Source organism: Nothobranchius furzeri, chromosome 15, assembly GCF_043380555.1.
Source record: "Nothobranchius furzeri strain GRZ-AD chromosome 15, NfurGRZ-RIMD1, whole genome shotgun sequence".
Taxonomy (NCBI): Eukaryota; Metazoa; Chordata; class Actinopteri; order Cyprinodontiformes; family Nothobranchiidae; genus Nothobranchius; species Nothobranchius furzeri.
In genome coordinates, this window is record NC_091755.1 from 24709788 (window position 1) to 24732636 (window position 22849).

General features: G+C 39.7%; 4 protein-coding genes across 6 annotated transcripts in view; 2 read left to right on the forward strand and 2 right to left on the reverse strand.

Moving 5' to 3' along the window:
• Positions 1-267: 267 nt before the first annotated feature.
• On the reverse strand, positions 268-7619 carry etv7 (ETS variant transcription factor 7). 2 transcript variants are annotated; one of them, XM_015967978.3, is made up of 9 exons: positions 7357-7619; positions 7068-7158; positions 6613-6777; positions 6369-6533; positions 3770-3883; positions 3524-3667; positions 1249-1391; positions 1063-1163; positions 268-974 (listed from the first exon to the last, which is right to left on the reverse strand). In XM_015967978.3, the coding sequence occupies exons 1-9, from the start codon at positions 7387-7389 to the stop codon at positions 782-784; spliced, it is 1149 nt and encodes a 382-aa protein (XP_015823464.1). In that variant the 5' UTR covers positions 7390-7619; the 3' UTR covers positions 268-781. The 2 variants fall into 2 exon arrangements, with proteins under 2 accessions (XP_015823464.1, XP_015823463.1); XM_015967977.3 differs by having other exon boundaries at positions 6613-6792.
• A 272-nt stretch (positions 7620-7891) lies between these two features.
• zgc:194242 (uncharacterized methyltransferase YdaC) lies at positions 7892-10594 on the forward strand. Of its 2 annotated transcripts, XM_015967980.3 has the most exons (5): positions 7892-7983; positions 8139-8395; positions 8493-8673; positions 8749-8961; positions 10467-10594. In XM_015967980.3, exons 2-4 carry the CDS (start codon positions 8141-8143, stop codon positions 8943-8945), a joined length of 633 nt encoding a protein of 210 aa, XP_015823466.1. In that variant the 5' UTR covers positions 7892-7983; positions 8139-8140; the 3' UTR covers positions 8946-8961; positions 10467-10594. The 2 variants fall into 2 exon arrangements, with proteins under 2 accessions (XP_015823466.1, XP_015823465.1); XM_015967979.3 differs by lacking the exon at positions 10467-10594 and having other exon boundaries at positions 8749-9345.
• Positions 10467-14620, forward strand: ube2t (ubiquitin-conjugating enzyme E2T (putative)). Its single transcript, XM_015967981.3, has 7 exons — positions 10467-10594; positions 10761-10870; positions 11200-11269; positions 11361-11466; positions 11698-11796; positions 12043-12126; positions 14353-14620. Exons 2-7 carry the CDS (start codon positions 10762-10764, stop codon positions 14461-14463), a joined length of 579 nt encoding a protein of 192 aa, XP_015823467.3. The 5' UTR covers positions 10467-10594; position 10761; the 3' UTR covers positions 14464-14620.
• Positions 14621-15589: 969 nt separating this feature from the next.
• The window catches only part of LOC107390955 (leucine-rich repeat-containing G-protein coupled receptor 6), a 58651-nt gene continuing 51391 nt past the window's right edge, over positions 15590-22849 (reverse strand). The window contains exons 11-18 of the mRNA XM_015967975.3: positions 22177-22248; positions 21834-21899; positions 21488-21559; positions 20917-20988; positions 20388-20513; positions 18560-18714; positions 16940-17020; positions 15590-16856 (exon numbers count right to left, since the gene is read on the reverse strand). Coding sequence (XP_015823461.1) covers positions 15721-16856; positions 16940-17020; positions 18560-18714; positions 20388-20513; positions 20917-20988; positions 21488-21559; positions 21834-21899; positions 22177-22248 — 1780 coding nt within the window. The 3' untranslated portion in view covers positions 15590-15720. The remainder of the gene's footprint in view (positions 16857-16939; positions 17021-18559; positions 18715-20387; positions 20514-20916; positions 20989-21487; positions 21560-21833; positions 21900-22176; positions 22249-22849) is intronic.

Genomic DNA, 22849 nt, shown 5'->3' on the forward strand with positions numbered 1-22849 from the left:
CAAATTTGGTGCAACCCTTAATAGGAAGTTGTGAGGCTATTACCGGTGTGTAGTTGTCAGTCTGGCTTAAAAAAAAGACTCATGATGATGATCGAGTGAGAGTAATATGGTTGTTAGCATTAAACCATAGGAATGTTTAGAATGAGTCTAAGTGTTAAACCAAAAGCCTCTGTTAAAGAGCATTAATGCATTAAAAAAGGGAGTCGATTATGGTTCATGTACATGAAATCTACAATCAGTAGTGACATTAGACCCAAACAAAAAAAATTTCATACAAAATATTTATTTTTAAAAGCAAACAAACAAGCAAACCACAACTTTAATGAAAAAGAAACAAATACTTGATCTTAAGATCAAATTTGGCAAGAAAAAATAAGTATTTTTTCCTTAAACTGCGAGTGAAAGCTCCATCTTCTTTCTGACAACCTGCTGCATCCCAAACACACCAACCACTTACTTGCTAGACGATAAACAAATCTGATAGAAACCAATATGCAGTCACACAGAATAATGTGCTTTTTATGTTATGTTATGTTTTATGTTGTGTTTTATGTTATACCTCTTGGAGGATTATCGATGCAGTTTCTTTAATTGCAGTGTTAGTGGTCATTCATAACAAACGCACAAAAAGCAAGCTCACACAAATGTCCGACACCTGCTAGAATCCATTATCCATTGTGTAAAGTCATGGATAAGTATTATAATGCTGAATCAGTCAGAGGAATTTACTCTGGTTTGTGTTGAAATATATTTTGTAGTTGGACTTTGATCCATGTGTTTTTCATCCTACTGAAGCTCTCGTTGGAGGAGAAGGCTGTGGAGAAGGTCGATCAGGTGAAACCTCAAATTGGCCCGAACTGAAATCATACGTAGGACTGCTGTCTGGAAAGTCCCCATCCTGAGGAGGACTGCGTTCTGGGGACTCAGCTGTGTCAAGATGATGTTTCTTGATGTCCTGTGGGAGTTTCAGGAATCTGAAGGAAGTCAGAGGAGATGCAGTAAACAATGATGCTTCTTGTTTTTGTGAGAAAAGGGCAGAATGTGACAAATAAAAACAAATACCTGAAGAGAAGTCTTTGTCCTCGCTCTTTTTTAATGACGTTGAGCTTGTAGTAGTGCCGCAAGGCTCGGGACATTTTCTCATAGGTCATGTTATCCCGATTCTGTCAATTTTGGTATGTGTTGAACTTTTCATAAAACTCTCATTTTGTTTGCTTTTCTTTTCAGGTTTAGGACACAGTGACTCACCTTGTGATTCCCCCAAAGACGTGCCAGTCCGTTGGGGTCAACGACCCTGAATACGTGGCTGTCTGGATCTTCCCACCGGATGTAGTCTTGGTAACGCTCATCACACAGCAGTTGATACACGTAGTCCCAAAGCAGTCTGCACTCTGGTCGTGATTAGAAAAGATGCAACATATTAATTTAGGGTCAAATATATCCTCTTCATCTGTTATTTGGAGGTGGGACTTTTCTACATATCCATGATGCACCTTTATCACACTTGTCTTCCACTTATCAGGGTTTCGATTGTGGACGGAAGTGGTTGCAAAGGGCAGCCCTGTAGGAGTCCAACCCTCATGGAGACAGTCCAAGGCCCTATCCCAACGCTCGCATTTCAATCCTTCCTCCCTTCAATTGAGCGTTCCCATCCAAGGCTGCGAGTGGGTATGGTGTCCCGATTCTCAAGTGTGGAAGTTGACCACGCCCCTTTTGCACCCTTGATTAACACTTTGCCATAGTCTGCATCAGCAAAGGGTACTACCCACAATCCATTGCTGCTTTGGAATTTTGAGAAAAGGCAGAGCATTGGCTCAAGTGGCTTTTCTGAAAATATGCTTTTTTTCATATTTATCGAAATGTTGAATATTTAATGATTGTGTACATTACATTACATGTCGTGTCTGTTGAAAAATATCATTAACTGATAACAGTGCTGGTGTGTATTGTTGGACATGACATCCCAGTAATTTATTCACTTGTTTTAATATCATTCAGTACAATTTTACAGACTGCAGATTCAACAGCAAAATGTTGAGATAAAAAGTGGAAAGGAAATTTTCCCATTTCGGTCAGACAAAAAAGAACATTTGGGAAATCAAATCTTCAATGCTAGAACCACATTATTATAACTTCCTTGTTTACCCAAAAGGAAAGAAGTTAATTTTAGATGATTGATTATATTTATCCATGCTCTAAGGTTTGAGACTAAGATTTTATGTTGACAGCAATAAATGCAAATTTTGTCAAATAATTTGTTTGTTTGAAAGTTGTTAAAGGTTTTTTTTTAAATAGCACAAACAGCGATCGGCATCCTGGCATTCCTCGTGGTCGATGACGCGATGCTCGCTGTCCCAATTCGACAATTATTTGCACACTTGTGGACTACATAATCAAAGCCTTATTGCATACTTCCTCCAAGTGCACTTCGTTGAGGATCATAGGGTACAATACAAGTATTGGGATTGTGCCTCACTTATTGTACACCAGACCTGCTTTTCCCCTCATACACACTGAGCATTTTTCTCCAAGGCCAAACCAGTCCAGAAAACACATGGACTGGTTGGGCGAAATCCAAATGCCGTTTCTCAACCTAACCAAGTATAAAGAGTTGGTCCACGGTTCCACAGCCCGGAAATAATCCGCATTGCTTCTCCTCAATCCGACATCCAACCACTGGCCAGATCCTCATCTACCTTACAATAAACCTTTCCAGGGAAGATAAAGAGTGTGATCCCAATAACAATGCATCAAGCCTCATTCACATTGAATGTTGAATGAATGTTGTCTGGTTTCTATGCTACTTCCATATCTATCAAATATTGAGTTCAAACAGAGCATTCATGGTTTGGTTTCAAAACAAAACCTGTGTCGCATTATTTTTGCCAGCTTTTATTTTTATTATTGGGGGGTATACCGGTGCACCATTTGTCAGAAGTAAAAGTTGCCCTCATCTCAGTTGAGCTTCAGATGGCAAGTTTTAGTCTTATTGCCTGATATTTGGACAGCTCACCTTGGACTGGATAACAGCAACACAAGTCTACCACTGATTTGCAACATGGATGTTTCCACAGACAACACAAGCCTGGAGGAGCTTCTGCCATTTGGTGAAGCTGCTAATGCTAATGGTTAGCTTAAACTAACCGAGATGTTTGCTGCTGATTTCCGGACATTAAAAAAACAGCCTTCCTTGAAATATTTATGTCAAATTTTAATCATTTGGTGCTCTTGTGAGAACAAATATCCAGTGACGGTCAGCACATGAAAGGCAGTCTTTGTGAATGGAAGTCCATCCGGAAGCTGAACAGAAACAGGACCTCATTTGTTTTGGACGTGATGTGAAAGAGCCTTCACCCTGCATTCAAACACATGTTCACTGGTTGCAGCAAGACTATGTTGGACTGAATTTGTGATATTTCTAATAAAAAAGGAAAATTACAAGGCATTACAAGTTCTTAAGTGGTAAATTTTCCTAATGGATGTTTAGGTTGGGATTGAAATAAGAAACAGTTTAAAACATCACCTGGTATTCGGCCGTTGGCTTTGTGTAGTGGGCTCCTTGGCTTCTCTCTACTGGACAGGTTGAGAGGCTCCTGGATGACACGCTCTTTTAGAGGAAGGTACTGAGTTGGATTATGGGGCGAAGAGGAAACAGATGGTGATCCATCTGAGAAAAACAAATAGAAGAGTGACAGAAAATCAGTGTTAGCACCGATTAAAAACACAAGAGGACCCTGCTGTTATTGTATTGCTCTGTTATGTTACTCACTGTTATGTGTGAGCGGAGCAGAGTAATGGTAAAAAACAGGGTGTTCTCTGAAAGGAGGCATGGGCTCATGCTGGAAGCTCACAGCAGACGCTGCAATACTGACAGTAGGAGAAACTGTGAGGGAGAAATATGAGGAAATGTGAAGTGTAGAACAGAAAGCAAAAGCTGTTTTATAATCGCTCAAATGTTTCTGATTAACAGGTTTATCAAAGATCAAAGTAATATTTAACACAAGGAGGCTATTTTACTACCAAATACAGAGCACAGAGTAAAGTAAGATGTTTGGCTTTCAAAGCAGTGAGATTATTGGTATCAATGCAGAAACAACACACTGTAGCACTTCTTACTTCCTGCAATGGAAAGTATCTTTTTTGTTTTGCCAAATTAGGAATGTGTGCACTTGCACCACTTCTGAAGTTTCATGATTTTTACATTTTTCAATATACTGTTGCTTCATGAGGAAATGCTCATCTTCTGCCTCCAGTGATACTTATTAAAAGTCATAAACATATTATGTTGTGTTATTTTCATCATTCATGTACCAAGTCAGGAGGGGAAAAATTGATTGGCAATGGGTGTGTGATGGTCATGGTTGGGTAATTTAGAACTATGAAGCAATACTTTGCCTACGTATTAACAGAACAAGAAAAGTATGAAATTAGCCTCAATGTATTCACACAGGCTGACCAGGAAGCCACAGATTTATCTAGAACCCATGAGTTTGGTTTGATATGTTATCACGATCATATCAGCAGTTATTTTGTATTTCAATCATGACAAAACAAGCATGTTTGTTAAGAGAGATACCAAAAATGAACCGTATAATATTAATTCTTTTTACATTGACAGATTTGATGTTCAAATGATGCTGAATTCTTGCAAATATGTTTTGGCTCCCCAATGACTGGCCTTGAAGGCTGAAGAATTCAAATCTTCCTCTGAAGATGGATACAGATGGATGATCTGCCCCTTCCTTATCCTACACCTCACATGGGACTATGAAATAGAAAAAGGTCATAGACTTACTAACCACTAATGCAACACACATGCACAAACACACAAATCCCACAGAAATGCACACACCAACCTACAGACTCAAAGCCCTCCTCATACACTGACTCCCTCACACCTCTGAGCAGCAGAGATCGGCGAGCGCTCCCAATAGCTGCAAACACTTTCAGTTGCAAAGGGGATCCCCGCCCCACCCAACCACCACTCATGCATTATGCTTTGATTGCCTAAATATGTGCTTGTATTTTGAGGTGTTTTTCCCACAAGCCAACTCTGTGCACTGTAGGGGGCAGAGTGGGGGTGCATGTTTTTTTTTCTCCCTCATCGCTGCCTGCCCTTGTGTCACCCGTTTTCTTATCTAAATATGATAGCACCGTAAAGGCTGCATGCCCACAGCCAACTGTTTCTTGTTTAAGTGTTAATGAGCTATGTCTAATATTGAAGGAATATTGAAGGTTTTACTGTTTTGTTGTACCTTGATGCTGGTTTAGTGACAAATAAAGTTCCTTCTGCCTCCCATTCTTTATTACCGTAATTTCCGGACTATAGAGCGCATCTCTATATAAGCCGCACCAACAAAAAAAAAAAAGGTTTTCTACACACACATGCCGCACTCGAATACAAGCCGCGGCGCAGCAGCCACATGCAGGTCTCCAGCGCACAGCGCATGTATGGCCATAACATAAGATAATTAGACAGAAAGACGCTACACTGAGGTTTTTCGTTGTTGTTTTAATTCAACAAAACAAATGTTAAACACGGGTGAACGTGCCTGCAAGTTTAGAAAAGAAAACAGCACTGATAGCATTCATATTTCTGGATGGTTACAAAATAAAAACAGAACTGACACGTTATTACCGGTAATTTGCATGCATGTTTACAAGAAAAGAACAGCGCTGACACAGCATTAATAAGCCCTGGATGATTAGAAAATAAAAACTGCACACAAAACATGCCTGGTTAGTAAATAAAACACACTTGCCAGCCGACCAGAAAAAGTCAATCGCTCTCATCTTCCTCCTGCGCACTAAAGCCATTAAAGTCCTCTTCTTCATTGTCGGAGTTGAACAGCCTCAGAAGAGCGTCGTCACATACCTTTTCTGTGGCAATGTCAGTGCCGCTGTCCGTGTTGCTGTCATCATCCCGGGGTGAAGCTGGCTTGAATGAGTTCTTCCCGCTGACGTCTCCAGCGCCGAACCATGAATTCATTCATGCCAAGCTTACGTGCGGCAGCACTGTTTCCCTCCTTTACTGTCAGATCGATGGCCTTCAATTTAAATGCGGCAACATATGAACTCATACTTGTAGTTACCATGATGAGAGGGGTATGGATTTGAACAAAATTATTCGTCATGCCGGCTGCATGCATGTGCTAATTTAAAATGAGCACTTTCTTCGATTTCCACTTTTGACTTCCACCTGTTTCACTTTCTGCTAAAGCGCCCCCTGGCAGGTGAAGGAAAATCTTCAGTAAAGCCGCACCTCATTATATGTAGCATGGTTCAAAGCGTGGGAAAAAAGTAACGGCTTATAGTCCGGAAAATGCGGTAATCTGTGAGAAAGAGATCAAGTTAGAAAATGTCCTGACCTGGGGTGTCACTGTTTGGCTCTGTGACTGTGTGCGAAGACATCTGGTTACTGAGGGGACCCTGAATGTGTCCAGCTGAGACAGATGGAGATGCACAAGGGGCCTCATATACAACACTCCTCCTCTGCTGCTTTACACACTGAAGGATCTCATAAAGAACATCACCTAATACAGAAAAAAAAGCAATAATGAAACCTAAACATTTATCAACCTTTTTTTCTTCTGCACATGTATTTATTTTTACCTGAACTGGGACAACGGCATCTGAAGTCTTCTTTTGTGAGCAGGCACAAAGCTCTGCCGTTCATCTCAAAATGTCCCTTTTCTGGTCGTCGCAGTGAGTACTCCTTCTGCGCCCAGTGGAGCCAGTGGGCAACATCTTCCTTATCCCACAGAGATGGGTTTATTCCTAGAAAGCATCCTCCTTTAAAGCAAACACTAAAACTAAACAACTTATTTAATTATTTTGAAGACATTTTCCCAAAGAGAGTCGTAACATGCATGTTTTTGGCCTGCGGTGAGAAACTGGAGTAACATGAGAAAGCCCATGCATGCATGTGAACATGCAAATTCCAAAGGCCACAGCTACCCATTTTTGCTGGGAGGCAACTGCGCCACCATGTGGCTTTAATGCATGATGAATGGACACAGGCATGTAGGAAAGTAAAATAAATAAATAAGTAAAATAAAAAGACTCACTCAGTCGTCCAGGTAAATGCCACAGGTCTTCCTGAGAGGGAGCACTGGCCAAAGGAGCAGGAGCAGGGGGAGGGTGATGTCCACTTTCATGCTTAAAAACATCCACACAAACAGATAGGCACACATAAACTTGAATTTAAAATCGCAACTGCATGGCTCACGTGTATATATGCATGGTTTTAATAACATACATTTGTGTCCACTATTTAAAGTTTTCTGGAAACTCGAATGAGACTTTTATTGCAATTTAAGATCAGTTTATTCAACAGTTTAGCTGAGATTAACTTACCTTGAAAAGGGGTGACGAGGAAATGCTGGCCATTGATATCGTCCTAAACGACTGCACACACCCACACAGACCAAAAAAACACGCACAGACACAATCGGGATGATTTCTTCTTAAAAGTAAAAACAATAAACGCAGTAAATGAAATTCACATAAAGGATACGCTTTTTCAGCGTCAACCCTTTAAGAAAATAGAACGCGATCCACATAGACTTTAAAAAACGACAGTGTTTTCACATTCGACCCTTCCGGGAAATGAAAACGAAAGAAACATAATCCTCAAAGGGGGTGTGTGCAAACGTTGGAGGAAGCGTAGATCACCTTTCCAAATATATTTGAGTAGACGCTTATTAATAAACCGCGTTGTAAACAAATCTGTAATAAACGATGTGTACAATAAATCATTAAACATTGAATTCTTATGCATCAACTATATGAATAATTAAGTTCAAGGTGAGAGGAAATGCTGGATAATTCACAGACTGGGATCAGAAAGCGGTGGGAGCGAGAACCGCAGAAGAGAGCGGCGCGTGCGCGCACAAATAAACGCGAGCGCTCCTCCCACACAGGAAAAGAGAAGCGCGCTCCAGCGTCTCCACAGGGGTGAAAGGAGGCCATTTATTTTTTCAGGTAAACTGGAGGGGAGAACGTGCCTTACTGGTTTAATCCCACGTAACTGTTTAACCCACGTGACTGTAAAGGACTGTCGCTCAAAATGTCTGAACAGTTAGGTTTTTGTGCACAAATTTAAAGTCACCCCGTGTTTTTGTCTTTTTTTTTTCCAGCAATGTGGACCGAGCAACTAGGGAAACAACTTGGCAACCCCACACGGTCACTGGGGGGATGGTTGGTCAGCAAACTTTTTAAAATCCGCAACCAGGTTCTGGAGGACAACGCAGTGCAGCTTTGTGGGATCCAGCCGGGTGACACAGTTCTAGAGCTGGGTCATGGTCCTGGTCTGGGTCTGCAGTCTGCAGCCAAGCTCCTCACTGAGCCCACGGGCCACCTTATAGGGGTGGACTACTCTGAGTACATGCACCAGGTGAAGCACGGTTTATAAGAACTACAACAGCTCGATGGTCTAGTGGAATATATTTATATGTTCCTTTTAGAATAGTTAATAATTTGCTCTGTTGCAGATGGCAAAAGAAAGGATGAAGGATTTCATTGCCAGTGGTAAAGTGACCTTTCACCTCTGTGATGTTGCTGCAATGCCTCTGGCTGATGACACAGTAGATAAAGTATTTCACTGTAACTGTTACTACTTCTGGCCTGATCTCAACAAGGCAGCCACAGAGATACACCGGGTCATGAAACCAGGTAATATGACGGTTACATCCACCTAACATAAACCTGCTGCAAACATTGTTGTTTCCTGATTTTTAACCCATTCAGGAGGTCTGATGGTAACCACAATGAGACTTTCCCATGTGGCTGTTTTGGGAGCAAAGCGAGTGATGCCAGGAGAGAACTGGCGTCCAGATGCCTACATGGCAGCGCTCAGAGACTCTGGCTTCACTGATGTCAAAATGGAAGACAAATATCATCACAACATCCCTTTTCAGGCGATGTTTGCCACTGCTTCAAAATGAGATGTACCGTCAAGCTGTATGTGTGATTCTATCAGTTTGTTTTTTTAAATAATAATAATAATCACAGTGAAGATAAAGCTCTAAATTATTTTCAGATTCTCAGTTGTGTCACAACATTTAGTTCTGTGCTCTCATTGTGCAGATGAATTCTATTTTAAAGACACACAGATGAATTGTTACATTGAAATGTTTTAGTCGCAATTAGACATTTTTCTGTTAAAGTTCTGAAAAAGTTGGGAATATGTGTCAAGTTAATATTCACATTTCTAGGCAATAATTAGAATAGTTATTTTCTCTAAAACACACTAAAAATGATTAAAACTATACATTCATAGACTAATAATGTTGTTTAAAGAAGTAAGAATCTTTTTAATGTAGTTGATAAAATGTGGGAAACTCCTTTACTTTGTTATTATTATTTTTTTAAGTAATTTAGAACAGACGACACTAAATCATTCATGTTCTGTACCACTCATGTTCACTCGATCCAGCAAATTTATAAGAGGTGAGACCCAAGACAGATACCAATCTAAGAGGCTGAACTCTCAAGTGAGTTTTCTCTTCACACACAAAACCCGAGAGTCGTTTAGTTGTCGCCACTGGAGAACGACAATTCATCTGAGTTTGAAGTCCTGTATATCAAGCTGGGTTTAGCTCTTTTACTCCACAGAATTATCATATTTCAAACTAAATAAATACAGTTTAATTGTTTTCTTATTCAGCTAAATAGTATATAAAGACTGTTAGGTCGAGTTTTCTTGTCGCAAACACGCTAAAACGTTTTATTTTGAAAAAACTCAGGAAGTGTTTCTACCAAACCTAAAAAAAGAATTAGTATATCTTCTCCTCATTTGTTCTCCTAAATTTTATTATTCATAAGAAAACAAAAGAAAAAGAAAGATTATGACTTTTTAAATCAGCTTTATTGAAATATAAAACCTAAATGATCTCTTCTAAATGGTTTAACAGAACTATGGTGTAGTTTCGCCCTAACTCCACTAGATGGCGGTAGTTCCCCTCGCCGTTCACGGATTTGTAAATCTCTCTTCTTCTGCCGAATGTTATTACTCCCAAGAGAACAAAAAATAGGATTTTTCAGCTTTATTGAGATAAGAAAAAAACATGCAAAATCCACACAGAAAGGCCAGAGAAAACATTTGATTCAAATATCCATTTGATGCAGAAGAATAGTCAAAAATAGTATATTACAGAAAGACTGGAAGAGAATTAGAGAAAAATTTCTAAAAAAATTAATGTTGGAAGAGGTAAGATGCACAGTTAGAAACATGCGTGAATATTTTGATACTCAAACAGGATACACTGTTTTGTTTAAACTTCAGCAAACAACCAGAAATATTTCAACAGAAGAAGAATAAATATTTTTATTTTCTTGCGGAATATTTGAAGCAATATTAAATAAAAAAATAGACAATCTTGAGAAAAATAAAGAAAAAGAAAAACACTTGTAATATTCTATTAGTATCAGTTGGTGGAGGTAATGCACCAATCTGTGATTTCAAGCTACACGAAGAAGAAGCAGCGCGAGGCGGCGGCGCGTCGAGAGGGAAATCCAAAAACAACTCCGCCAACAAGTAAATCTTGTGAGAAGTTTAACCGCTCAGAGCAGAGGAGGACATCAGCTGGGAAACGTGAGTGAATAAGAGAAAACATCGATGCTTGTTTGTAACAATGAGCCTGCTAACCCTAACCCGAGCTAGTTTAACCAAATTCTTACCAGAAAGCACGATTATCTCAGCGTTTATCTTCACATACCCTCCTTATTTTATGTATTTATTTATGTTCCGCCTCTAAAAGAATGCAAAGGGCTTCCCGTTTGAAGCGTGAACTTCAGATGTTGAGCACCGATCCTCCTCCCGGGATCACATGCTGGCAGACCGAGGAACGGATCGACGACCTCCGGGCACGTAAGTCCCACCAAGTCCCTGAATCTGAAACCACTATCATACAATCTTAGTAGAACAGAACCCATGCAGTAGCTCCATTTTTACTATCAGAGGCTTCTATGTCTTTATAAACAACAGCCATCAACGTTTTGGGGATAAATCTAGACTTTTGTCCATAATTAACAAACATGATCTGACTGCAGTGTGTGTTTTTGGTGTTCTTCAATACTTCGAAATGAGTAAAGTGTCTAAAACTTTAATATCCATCCTTAGTAATAATGGTTATTAACTTTTCTTATTATTTACTTGGATGTTGCTGTTCAAAAACTGTTTTTTTCTCTTCCTTGCAGAGATAGTAGGAGGAACAGGTACTCCTTATGAAGGTGGAGTCTTCTCCCTTGAGGTCAAGATACCAGAGAGGTTTATATTTTATTTGCATTGATGAAACTTCTGCAGTTTTTTTTTACTAGACACAGTAACTTGCCAAGTGTTTACCATTCTTTTCACACAGATATCCATTTGAGCCTCCAAAAATGCGATTCTTGACCCCAATCTACCACCCAAACATCGACACCTCGGGGCGTATCTGTCATGATGCTCTCAAACTACCACCAAAGGTTGTGAGAATAAAATAAACTTTTGATGTGCTTTATTCTAATTTTTTTCTTGCTTTGTACCACCTGATTGTTTGTGTATATGAGCGCACACACACACACACACACACACACCACACACACACACACACACACACACACACACACACCACACACACACACCACACACACACACACACGCACACACACTCACTCGTGTGTGTATGATCACTTTGTTTTCTGTGTTTTTTTCAGGGTGCCTGGAAGCCGTCTCTGAACATCTCCACTGTTCTTACCTCGATTCAGTTGCTCATGGCTGAGCCCAATCCAGATGACCCACTGATGGCAGATATCGTAGGTCATCTTCTTTTAGAAACGTGATCTCATGCTTCCTATTGGTTAGTTTTTATAAACATATTGGTTCCTGTGAGTTAACATCAATGAGGAGTTTAATGAGAACCTGTTTTTAAGATATTTAATTTGAAAGTTTCTGTGAAATCTGGTTTATTTTAACATTGAAACTGTATCTGTGAGCATGTCCAATCAAATGGATAGTTACAGTGCATGTTTCTGACTTTCAATTTTCTGTTTCAAATTCAGTCTTCAGAGTTCAAATACAACAAACACGTGTTTGTGGAGAAGGCCAGGAGGTGGACACAGGAACATGCAGTTCAGAAGAACACTGTAAGCTCTTATTCTCTCATTCACACCGTGGTTCTGCCAAACAGCCACTCCATTACATCTCATCTTCTAGCCCGTTTGGTTCTGTGAAGACCTCTGGGGCAAACTCAGAGGTGGATCAACTTCAACCATCTATTCTGTCACCGTTGTTTCACACCTGACACAGATGCAGGAAGGCGTAGGGCTACTGGAAAATATTTAGTGATTTTCCTGATTTATTAAAATGGTTGATTTCATTGTTCACTCAATCTGTACAATTTTGGTTAGATTTTTTTTATCCTTAATGGTGTAATCATGTGCGTTGGCTTACTTGAACCACTAAGGGGTGCTAATTTCAAAAGAAAACCTCATCTTTTAACATTGAAAAGCACAAGTTGTACATGTAAAGGGAAGGTTTTGAGCCACCATAGTTCATGTGTGCTTTGCTTCACTCATTTTTGTGCAGACACACTAAGTTGGTCAAAGTGTAATGGAGTTTACTAAAAGTGCAGAAACTGGTTCCCAAAAAGGGTCTTCCTATGACCGAAATGAAAAATTAGTCAAACTCCAAAGCAGATGTTGATCGATCTTATTTTTTCTATTGCTGATGTCGATAGATAAAGGTCATGGTCAGCCGACGGCCGGTGTCGGTACAGGATCTGCTCGGGTGCAAGATCGGCTCGGGGTCCTTCGACTGCCGATGACGTCAAAGTACGGCAAACCCACTCGGACAAAATACACTACACATCTATACTGTTGGAAAGAATTTAGCAGTTTTGTTATTAAAATAATGTTTCTTAAGACATAAGTTTGTGTTTATAATGGTATTTGTAAAATAAAACACTATATTTTATTCATAATGTTGAACTCCTCTTTGAGCACATCCCTTGAAGAATCATAGGTATTAGCAACACCTGTGAAATTGTATTTGCAGGAAAGAAGTGTGTCCCGTTTATTGAAGTATTTTGTTTTTAGAGTTTTTGACGTCTTGTCCATGAGTAGTTCAGTTACACTCATAGCTGCTAGCCAAAACTCTGGAGTTAAAAGTTTTCTGGCTTTACTAAAATACCTGTCTGTACTTATTTGATTGATGATATTTTTACTTTCTATTAGACTCCAAATGTAATCATTTGGCACGTTTCTAATTCATAATTTGTAATAACGTAATCGGCGATATTAGCATTAGCATTCCTATGGGTTTTTCCATGTATATCAGCATTGCGCTAACCACTCGCTGCCAAATTGCAGCCTTTGAGATTAGAAAATCTCCTTTTGTCACATCGCAATTTAATTGCACATGCAGTTAATCTTTCAGCCCTAATATACATACAGCTCTATGCTAAAAGTGTATTTTCAAAGAGGTAATGACGGATTTCTTTGTAAAAGTTGTCCATCTTTCCAATAGAAAGATTTGCCTGGACGAACGTAACGTGATAACAACGTAACGTGATTAAGTAATTCCGTAAGGTTCATGTTCAGCCAATCAACTACTTAGACGTCATCGGCAGTCGACGGACCCCGAGCCAATTTTGCACCCGAGCAGATCTTGTACCGACACCGGTTTGTGCTGCAGATGTTTTGGGCCAATTTTTCATGGCCAATATCGAGATGTTTTCCATCTTATTATTTTTTTTTTGCTAAAATGTCACTAATAACATCAGTTGATGCACAAAATTTCAGAAATGGAATCAGCTTTTGAACACTGACTTTAGCCAGCTGTTAAATCGGTGTTAAAATAAGACATCTGTCTAAAGTTACTCAAACAAATCAGTAAACTGACCAAGTGTTAAATATTCCAAACTGGTAAATAAAAATACATTTTCATTGGAAATAGTTTTTATAGCAAAGATGTTATTCAGTAACATAAAAATGCACTTAAAATATAATCTGCGTTAGCTTCAGGCTGCCCAGGGATGTGCCTGACTTTAAATCAGCTTTACTAAGGAGGTATATCTGCTGATTTCGATATATAAAAAAAGGTCAAATATTGACCCAGTATATTGGCTGACCAATGTATCGGGCTACCCCTACTCCAAAAATAAACTTGGAAAATTCTTATGAAAGCCTGAAGGCTGTTGACTCATTGGGGAAAAATGATAGTGGAATGAAGAGTTACTTAAGACTTATGCACATTTCTACAACCAGATGGGACCATTTGAGTTTCTGCATTTCTCTTTAAAGTTGCAGAGGAGCACCAAAAAGCTGCAATAGGCCTGTTAGTCTAAATCAGTTTTCTGTGTTTTTGTTCAGGGAGTTGCAGAGAACGACAAAGAAAACACTCCAGATCAGAAAGTCCCTCCAAAACGAGATGCGTTCTCTCAACAGGAGACAGAAAAACCAGCAAAGCGACATTGTGTGTAGCTTCAACATCGTTGCACATCTGTTGACTCTTTGTGGTTTGAATCTGCAATTTAGTATTAATGCTGCCTTTCATTTATTACGTATAATCCGTAGGTTTTGCACATGTATACACAATCTGTATTGTAATTGTAATAAAGTTAAATAATGTTGTGTGTCACGTCTTGACCTTTAATGCGTTATGGTGGTGAGGCAGAGCGCTAGATGTATATAAAGTATGAAGATCATAATTTTGTTCAGACATATGCTTAACAGTAGTTTATTAAGTATGTACAACCTAACTAGTACACATTTTTGTTTTTACAAACTAAAAGATTTTATTTCTTAATATATAAAATAATATAATTGTTTATAAAAAAGGAGACAAATATCATGAGGCTGTAGTTTGTCAATACCGTAGTTCAGAGGTAGTTACATTGTTTATATATTTATAAATGCCGATTGCTATCCTACTCCAAAGTCAGCAGAAATATAGCTATGTACCATTGCATTCATGACTGCATTACACCTGTAGAGCAGAGGTAAATATTTGAGACAGGGACATGCAAACCATACAAAACCATGTGAAATTCGCTTCTGCTGCATTATGTTGCCCCTACAGAACACTTATCTAATAGCTGTTGTATCGGACATTTGTAAAGTTCTTTATCGCACAATGTTGCTGTAGAAAACACTTCCAGCTTACGCTGGTAAAATGATCAGGCGTGTTTGACAAAGATTCCCCTTTTGGAAATAGAACTCAGCAAGAAGAACTTATTAAAAAGTCCATTTAAAACATTAAACAAGTTCATTATAAGTCGATTTTCTCACCACATTTCAATATAAACACATATTTTCTACGGGTCAGCCATTGATTTTTGTAATGATTAATCTTTCTGAAGAATTAACAGTTTTTATTTAAAGTTAGCATCGTAAATGACTAAGTCCACTTGTGTGTCTCAGTAACTGTCCTTTCATCAGTAATGGCATTTCCTCAAGGAAAAGTCTTTTCTTATGGAAGCAGCTTTGAGTCCCGCTCTATTTGGAGAGGCTCTTTGCTCATCAACATCTCATCGGTTCTCAACAGCTCCGGTTTTCTAGTTTTAAGAAGCTTATAGTCCGATAGTTCAGAATAGATCCTGATGATGAAAAAGGTCCTTGAATGTTCATTGTTTCCCATATTTTGTTGACAGCTGTCTCGAGAACTCATGGTAGCAGAAAACAGAGGAAGGTGTTACCAATCGCTTCTTGATCCAGATTTTGCTGCATTTTGTTTTTTGCTCAGACTTTCTCCCTTTCTTTGGCTGTGAGAGTGGGCACTTGACACGGGATGAGTGGAACAGATGAAGTAGAAGAGTAGTTGGAAAATCTGATTGGATCCAGTCTGGGTTTGGTGGAAGACCCCACGCTGTGTATGGTATCAGCATCGGTCAGTGACACCTGAGTTGACGAATCTGAGCAGGAGCTCCTCTCTGTCCCCACAGAAACCAACGAGTCCAAGGTGCGGTCTCGACGCAGCTGTGGGTGCGCTTTTGGACGAGACCAGAAGAACTGGGAGTGGTCTCTTGTGAAAAGAAGGAAGAGCAGAGGGTTGAGGCAGGAAGGCAATGGCTGCAGTAGCAGAAGAACAGATTTCAGGACTTCCTCCCCCAAAGAGAGAAGCCCCAAAAGGGAGCAAAGGGAGAGGAAAGCTACGGGTACATAGAGGAGTCCATTAGTGAAAATTAACCAAGCAACATGTTTGATCATTGCACAGTCCCACAAGCCCTCACACTCCCCTCTAAGTAACTCCCAGTAAAGGCGGATGTATGATCCTGTGACTATTAGCAAGCACAGTGTGTTCATCATAATGAGTGCCAAAGGAAAGGCTAGGGAGAATGGCAAGCGAGGAGATGGGGTAGGCAGGGGGGAAGGAAGGCAAAAGGGGGAAGACCCATATTCTCCCACACCTAACAGTGGAAGAGAAGCAAGAGTGAGTGACAGGATGAGGCAAAAAAATGCACATGTGCGAACACTCCCAAAGGATGATGATTTCCCATAGGCACGGGCACATGTCACACTTATGCCACACTGCACGGCTGCGAGAGTCAGTAGCAACACACTTGCCTCTGACGCAAACACCCAGACCCAACCTGTCGCCTGGCAACCAGGTCCCCCCTCCCAGCGAGCACCGTAAAGACTAAAGTCTCCCATTGTAAAAGCATCCACAAGTACCAGGGTGCACGTACACACTCCTGTTAACAGATTGGTAGCACCCATGCAAGCCACATTAAAACGAAGTGGCGACAAGTAGCCAGATGATCCAAAGAGGGACAGGAACAGGATCAAGTTCCCCAGCAGAGACACTAAGGAGATGGTCCACAATCCTACTCGGACTATCCAGCTGCCTAATAGTGAGTCACATGGACGGAAAGGACCTGCAACACAACATACACACAACTTATGAGCTACAATCTTAGCAACTGCTTTATGGCATCGACAAAAGTGTCTATTTCTTTACCAGGTATGGGTGTGCATTGGACACTGGTCAGCGTTTTGGATTCCTCTATTTCTAGCTGGAACTCCTCCAAGTCAGGGTCATCTAAAATACAACATTGTTGGGTTAAATATAAAACATCCTACAGTCACAACAGATCTGTTCTATAAATGGTCTTTGGTTTATGTCATCCAATTAGACATATCTATACTCGTATGCCCTGTAGCTTTTATATTAGATTAAATCTAGACTGTTTCTAAATTATGGAGGTGGCTTAACATTCCTTTGCAGTGATAAACTAATATTTTAAAATGATTGCCATGTCTGTGTAATTGAATTTTCTTGGTGTGTTTTTATTTCAATTAAAGTGTTATAAATCTTATTATGACAACATTCCTTATTGTTTTTTTAGTACATTCTGTAACCCTATTTCCAGTCTTAGTGGTGTATTTTTGAAGGTTTGGGTATTAGCCTAATTTTGATTTATCTGTATTTATATTTCATGCCTGCCACAGGAATGGAATGGTCGACATGGACGTGCAAGCGTGTAGGTGCCAGGTGTTAGTGGTTTTAACGAGGCTCTGACACGTTTCAGGTTGAGAAATGATTACAAATTAATTTGGCTCAGAGTTCCCTCTTTAAAAGGTGGTTGCAGACTAGAATTAGAACATGAATGTGCATGTTTGAGTTTTTCAGGACAAAAAATTAATAATTTTACCATTTCTTGCAGGTCAATAATAAACCAGACTCTTGCTTTCGCACGCCTTTTCCTTAAATGAAAGCTGAAAGCCGCAGGAAGGTCTCTGCTTTTATAGGTCGATGTTGCTTGGTTTTGAAGTCTGACTGCATTGGAGGGTGTACAAATTGGAGGGTGTACTGGTACAAATTGAGAAGTCTCACAAGTGCCAAATTTGACTTGATTAACAAGCAGATATCTTGAATCCACAATCTTCCAGCCTTTGTGTGGACACACTAGGCCGCTGAGCTGGTATACCTGAGTGAACTCATCTAAAGATTTGCTGTCAATCCTCTTGAAACTTCATAAATGTATTCATGCATCTTGAAAAATGACCAAAGGCTTAAATAACCTGGTGGTGGTAGAGCCTCAAACTGGGAGATTTCGCCAGTACAGGAAGTTATCATGGCAAAGTCACAGAAAGACTTAATGTCCTCCTTTTTTTATTAAGATGTCTAACTTGCGTGGAATATGTGTTAAATAAAAAGGTTTTTCAGGAGGGCTGCGCAGTGGTTAGAGCTGTTGCCTTGTAGCAAGAAGGTCCTGGGCTCGCTTCCCGGCCTGGGATCTTTCTGCATGGAGTTTGCATGTTCTCCCTGTGCATGCGTGGGTTCTCTCCGGGTACTCCGGCTTCCTCCCACAGTCCAAAAACATGACTGTTAGGTTGACTGGTCTGTCTAAATTGTCCTTAGGTGTGTGTGTGTGTGTGCATGGTTGTTTGTCCTGTGTGTCTCTGTGTTGCCCTGCGATGGACTGGCTCTCTGTCCAGGGTGTACCCCGCCTGATTGCCCGTTGACCGCTGGAGATAGGCACCAGCCCCCCCGCGACCCTGCATGGACAAAGTGGGTTCAGAAGATGGATGGGTGGATGGATGGTTTTACAGAAGTTTTGTGTTTGTGATATCTTACAGTTACTGTCACCGTGGATGGGGTACATGGCCACAGTCCTCTTGTGTAGGTCATCATGAGGGATGCTCAGGTCTGTGTCCCACTGCGTAGTTTGCTTGTAGCTGTCGCAGGATGCATAAATACAGCACTGGTAGGCAAAGGGCATCTCTATCACCCTGTAGCAAACAGATATAACAGCACTGGTAAAGGTTCAGGGGAAAATACCACAGTAGGTTGTAATAATGTGCAATATCTATCTATCTATCTATCTATCTCTGTGTGTGTATACATACATATACATATGTGTGTGTGTGTGTGTGTGTGTGTGTGTGTGTGTGTGTGCAGTATGCTGCGTAGTGTTGTAACCTAAGTTTTTCTCTTTTTTTATTTATGGTTTTTAGTTGTCAGAGGTTACAATTCTAGACTACTGCCTATGTGCATATATATGTACCTTTGTTATTGTTTTTCTTCAAATTATTCCCTTAAGTATTGGTGCTGCTGTAACAAGTGAGTTTCCCCACTGTGGGATCAATATTCTATTCCTTTGTTTTTGGCATGATCCCCATGGTTTTTAAATACTCTAACCATTTCTTTTTAGCATTGAAACGAAGTTGTCTAACTCTTTGGACTGATCAATAAACGCTTAACAGTTATAAGTATCAGTTAAGTACCATTAACTGGTTCTCTGCTAGGACTTCTGTTTTTGGACAGTATTCTCCAGTAATGATGTTATTTCACCTTGATCACATGCCATCCTCTCTTTTTACCTCTTTTTTTCTGGCCTTCGGATATTTTTGCGACATGAATTAACTTGCTTATTCAAGTATCTCCTCTGTTAAAAATCAAGCCAGGAATCATGTTCAGGTCTACATCGCAACTAACCAGTTGTCAGAGTTGTTGCTTTTGGAAAGTTCACAACAATAATAAAACATCATAAGTTTGGGATATAAAAATGGAATGGTACTGTTTGTTCCTTCTTTCCACAGGACACCTGGATCTTAGTCGACATGATTACTGAGTTCACCAAGAAGAATTAGGATCATTATAGGGTGATTTTCATGACCTTTTCGCACAAAATGCTAGCTGTTACTATTCACTTACATTGTTATTGCTACGCTAAAGGAATACTGCCAGATTATGCAGTTTCCACTAATCCAATTCTGGAGAATATTTCAACAGACTAAATTTCCCATAGTGGTGGAATATCCCTTTAAATGTGTAAATAACTCATTTTATCAATAATTTGCAGTGGTCTTTGGTAGGAATGAATGCCTTGCAAGCCATATTTGGGGCAAAAGAGCCCAGAAACGCCTGCATCAACACGGGCAAGTCTGCTTCATTTGAGGATAGCTTCACACGGCAAAATTTGTCTTATTTCCTGATATTTGGACATCTTGCCTCAAACTGGATAACAGCAACACAACTCTACTACTGACTCCGTTTGTTCTGCAACGTTGATGTTTTATGTCTACAAATAAAACAAGCCTGAAGGAGCTGCCATGTGGTTGAGTTTCTAATGCAAATGATTAGCTTCTGCTAGCCGACACGTTCTCTGCTCATTCTGGATGCTAAAACAACAACAGCCTTCCCCGTCGCGAGCCAGAATGGGTGAGTGCAAGCGACCGCTTAACGTAGATCTGTCAGGCTATTCAAATCCAAGCGTTTCACTGTCTATTTTTTAGAAACTAATGCAGGAGAGAGGTGTAGGAGACTATTTTCATGTTCAGCCTGCATGAAATCTCAGTGACCAATTATAATCAGAAATTATTATAAAAAGTGGTTTATCAGTGAACCACACCTTTAAAGTTGAAAGTAAAAACAGAGAGAACTATTATTGTTTATGTGTTACCTCATGTGGGGGAAGTGGTCCGTACTGAAGGCCTCATATAATTCTTTGTTCCCTCTCAGTTTGAGATGGGTGAGTCCTACCAAACCAGCAACTGGCAAAGAGCTGAGACGGTTCTCAGTAAGATCCCTAAAGCAGGTAAAGAAACAGAAATTAGCATTTGCAAAACAAGATTTTATTCTTTAAAAGATATGATTCTATCTCTCTGATATCTTAACCTGTTCACACAAGGCACATTATCAGATTCTCTTACGACAGTACTAACTGTCAGACCAAAATTGTTTGGACAGGCAAACTTGGGTCATCATGAAATCTGCAATTTTATACGACTTAAAATGCTGCTTTAAAGAAAAAAATTGTCAGTTTTTCACAGACTAATCCAAAAACTTAGTTTGCGTTTATGTGAGCCCACATCACTGCTACGCCGATAATTTGCGATACACAAACTGACAATCTGTTTTTAAGGAGTAAAAATGATCGCACAGATGAAAGGTGCAGTCTAAGTGAGTGATGTGTGTCTGTTTTTGCTCACAGTTTGATCAAAGAGTGAAGCGAAGCAAAGGCATCTGGGTGGATCCACTCGATCATGTTCCAGCTCAGATCACTAACAGAAAAACAAGACAAAGAATCCAAAGAGAGCTGATAATTGAAGAATTCACCCTGCTGCATTATTCTCTGTTGTGTCTCACCACTAGGTGTCATTAATAAGTCACACAGCTTCATAAATTATCAACTCTTCCAAATGTTTAACTTGTGTAAACACAACACTGCCCATTTTAACACCTGAACATTTATAAACACTGTTTCCTTATATTTAGAAAAATAGTTGTAAGTCTTATATATCTTACATTAATCTTACTTTTCTTAATGGGATCAATTTGAGAAATAATTCTAACGCTCCCACGCTCACAAGCAGATCTTAAATCAGGGCAGAGCTCAGTGTCCTGCCGAGGTCTAGACATGTGGGCTAGAGAAGCTGGAAGTTAAACTACCAGCTTTTCAATCAGAAGATGACCCACTCTACCTCAAAACAATAAGTCTAAACGAAAGTGATGTGTGTCATGTGGGAGAGTGTGATAATTATTAGAACATGATCGACTCACAGTGCTCTGAGAGAGGTGAGCTGCTTGAAGGTGCTCGATTCTATTCTTCTAATCTGGTTATGCTGTAATCCACTGTTATAAAGAGAAATACAGACGTTGAGCTAAAAGAAAAACAGATTTTGCTGGTGAAGTTTCTTAAACATCCAGGTAATGGTAATCCAAAGGGTTCAAATGAAGGCAACTGGACTTCTTTGGTTCCTTGCAGACATTTCGCTTCTCATCCGAGGAGCTTTGTCAGTTCAAAGCTCCTCGAAACGTCTTCAAGAAAACCAAAGAAGTCCATTTGCCTTCATTTGAACCCTTTGGAAAAACAGATTTGGACACAAAAGTGTTTTTAAAAACTTACATTTCTTGCAGGGCAGAACAGCGATAAAAGCTGGGAAGATCCTCTATCTGGTTGTTGGACAGCTCCCTAAAAGAGTCCACAAAAAACACAACACTAATCAGTCTAAAACACAGTGGTGGTGTTTAAAGTGTAGGAAATGATGGGGTGACAGAATTACTTGGGTGTCAGCTCTAAGCAATAATACAAGACAATCGTTTTTTTCTGAAGAGGGGGAAGGGTAGTGATTGGATTTCACAGTAAATAGACGGTATCAGTAATTGCTTGGGGGCACAACTCTCCACGTTTAGGTTTTATGTATCCATTTTTTCTTTTTTCCCCCCATAATGTGTTTGAGTGAACTCACAGTACTCTGAGGCGAGGCAGCTGCTCACATAGACCTGGAGGGAGAGCTGAGAGACCGGCTCGAGTCAGTGTCCTGTAGAGAAACAGAGGATCCTCATATCATTGCTGGAGTGCAAGGAAGCAAATTACTTTCAGAGTTCTGTAAGTCTAACTTAGTCTGAGAAGCTACCTAATGCAGGTAGGCACAATCGACCTACTCCACCTCATCACTGTAAACCCAAAAGTTTAAAATAATCAAATATATTGAGTAGATGAAACTCATTATATAAAAAAACTGTTTTTAGAACTCAAATGTGTTGAGTTAGTTCAACCTTCACCTTGTTTTAAGTACAGAACTCAAATTAAATTAATTAATCTGAACTATTTATTTTTAAAGTAAGCATAACTTAAATTAATTAATAAAGAGCAACCTCACTTTAATGATTAATATTAACTAATAAAATATTGATTTATTATTTTATGTTTCTATATTATTCCATTCATCTTTACGTCAGCCCTAAAGTGTTTCTGAAAAACAGACTTGTATATTTTTTAAATATTTGTGGGTTTATAGGAATAACAACCATGAACTAGCAATTTTGGTGGATTTCAGAAACAATAAACAACTGCTGGCACGGTGCATTGAGGGTAGTCATGTTTTCAGTCATTTTGCTCTATTTTGTGTTGTTTATGCA